At 39.3% G+C, this 2,433-nt stretch overlaps 1 protein-coding gene across 1 annotated transcript; it reads right to left on the bottom strand.

Annotated features, from left to right (window-relative positions):
• Positions 1–907: 907 nt before the first annotated feature.
• LOC123793029 (thymosin beta-4-like) lies at positions 908–1,101 on the bottom strand. Its single transcript, XM_087859390.1, has one exon. It carries the CDS (start codon positions 1,099–1,101, stop codon positions 967–969), a length of 135 nt encoding a protein of 44 aa, XP_087715516.1. The 3' UTR covers positions 908–966.
• Between the last annotated feature and the right edge of the window lie 1,332 nt (positions 1,102–2,433).

Here is a 2,433-nt window from a genome sequence, read left to right as displayed (position 1 = left end):
TTCAGTGAGGACTCATTGCTTCTAGGATACACACAGCTATCTCAGTACAGTAGATAAGGCCCTGCAAGATTCAGGCCCTGTCTACCACACGACTGTCAGCTTTTCACTTTTCCCTTCACACCTCAAACTCCACCCATACCAAACTACTTCAGCTTTCCTGACAACACCATTCTGTCCTATGCCTCTATGCTTTTGTCCATGTTCTTCCTTCTGATTGGAACCCCCTGTCCACCTGAAAGACTCCTACATAGGCTTCAAGAGTCAGTACAGTCATCCTCTCTGCAGTGAAGCCTTCCCTTCTCTGCTATGCATGCCCTTCTTTACCTTCTTTAAGAAGAATTGATTATTCTCTTCTCAGTGTCACCCATGCACCTTGTACATTACTTCTTTTGTAGCATTTATCACACCATTGCACAATTATATTTTACACAGCAGTCTCCTTTATTAACTTTCTTGAGGAGAATGGCAATATTTTTATTTCTTTAAAGTTTATTCTAACTTGTACTTGGCACGTAATAGTCACTCTCAAAATATGTGTTGAGTGAATGAATCTTTTTTTCAGGCTTTAAAACTTTTTTATTTGCATATTTAAAAAATTGTGCATTCCAATAATTCAAGTAATTTGAACAAAAAAAATGGCACTCCGATTAAACTGCATTTTACAGTCTGCAGAACACTTTGAACCATCTTGGTTTTTACTCTAAATTTCACTGTCATCCCACCCAGCTTCTTCCTTCACCAACATACAAGTTCTTTTCCTTCTCTGCCAGCCAGAAAGGCATATGGGAGAGGAAAGCATGGCCTTCATTTTCAGTAGTTCTCTATCCTTCGATGTGAAAATGGGCAGCACAGTCATTTAAACTTGATACAACCTTTTTGCTTCTTGCAAAGTTAAGCAGCTAAAGAAGTAAAATAAGAAGGCAATGCTTGTGGAATGTACAGTGCATATTGGCGGCCCATGCCTCATTAAGATTCGCCTGCTTGCTTCTCCTGTTCAATCGTTTCTTTTGAAGGCAGTGCATTTTTCTCTTGCGTTTCTGTCTTCTTCAATTTCAACTTATCAAATTTCTCAATCTTAACCATATTGGGTTTGTCAGACATGGTTGCAGAGGAAGCAGAGCAAAGCTGGTGAGCTAGTGATGCCTGGTCTGTGCAGTGGCCACTGCCAAGTCATGAATGAATCTTAATATTCCCAGTGCCTCACACGGTTCTAAGACACAGTAGGTGCTCAATAAATAGCTGTTTACTTAACAAATAAATGTTTATTTATTTTTTTCACTGTTCTGTTTTCCTTCCAGGTACTTTCCTACTTCTTCAAACAAATCTTTTAGTGGGAGCCCCTAGTGCCTCAGAGCCAGCTTGTGGGTTTACTTTTCAGAAAAAAAGGGTGACCTTGAAGAGAACAGCATGACCTAAGGAAACATGGCTAGACGAGAGAGGCTGGGTCAAGCTGGGAGCAGCAGAGAAGGGTAGAATATTTGACAGGACCTAATAGGCTCGGGTGCATAAAGGTAGCTCTGTAGGTATGGCTGAGTCTTTCTGGGGGCAATGATTCCCAGACCTGAGTGGCCATTAGAATTATTAGAAAATAATTGTCCATAGATCTCTGCATGTCTTGTGAATAGAGGCACTGACTGCTTGTGCTCCAGACTTTCTTTCTAAGGGTGTTTACACAGTGAACAGTCTTGGAAGATAGATTGTATCTCCTTCCAGAACAAAGGACAGGTTTATTTCTGTCACATATAATAAAGATTATATTTTTCTTCTAGAATAAAGATTAGGCGTACTTATCACCCATTATAAAAAAAAATATTTTCCCTAAGCTTGGTGTTCTTCTTTAGTAACACAACTTACTGCATGTTCTTGCATCACTTAGCCTTCCTCATGCCATCCTGTGAGAATTAAGGCGTGGGAAACTGACACACATGCAGATACTCTGGCTGCAGGTATTGCTGAGCAATAATAATAAATATGTAATAATAATTATTATAACAATAACAATAATAAGAAACTCCTGTTTCTGACCCAGAAATTTCATGTGTTCTGTCAGCATGCATGAAACCATGATAGGCTAACTTGTTAACTTACAAGTAGAGTAAAATCTCACAGTTCTGGACAAGGATCACCATGAGAACTTGTTTAAAATGCAGTTTCTTGGTTCCCTCCCCAGTTATGATTTGATAGTTCCAGAATGAGGCCCAGAAATATGCATTTTAGATAAGTGATTCTGATGTTGGAGGTCCTTAGGCTTCCTTTGAGAAACACTGTTTTCAGGATTATGTTAATCTATAGTCTACAGATTTGACTACAGACAGAAGACAACACTTTCTTCTCGCACACATAGAGGTAATCATAGACTAGCACACGAGCTCCTTTGGCAATTGTTCTGGTTCAAAAGAAACTGTTAAGATGGAAAATGTCTGCTCACTATAA

This window comes from Ursus americanus, chromosome X, assembly GCF_024610735.1.
Source record: "Ursus americanus isolate L20-20 chromosome X, mUrsAme1.1.p, whole genome shotgun sequence".
In the NCBI taxonomy this organism is placed as follows: domain Eukaryota; kingdom Metazoa; phylum Chordata; class Mammalia; order Carnivora; family Ursidae; genus Ursus; species Ursus americanus.
The sequence above is the reverse complement of the archived record's forward strand: the minus strand, read 5'-3'. Positions and strand labels throughout refer to the sequence as shown.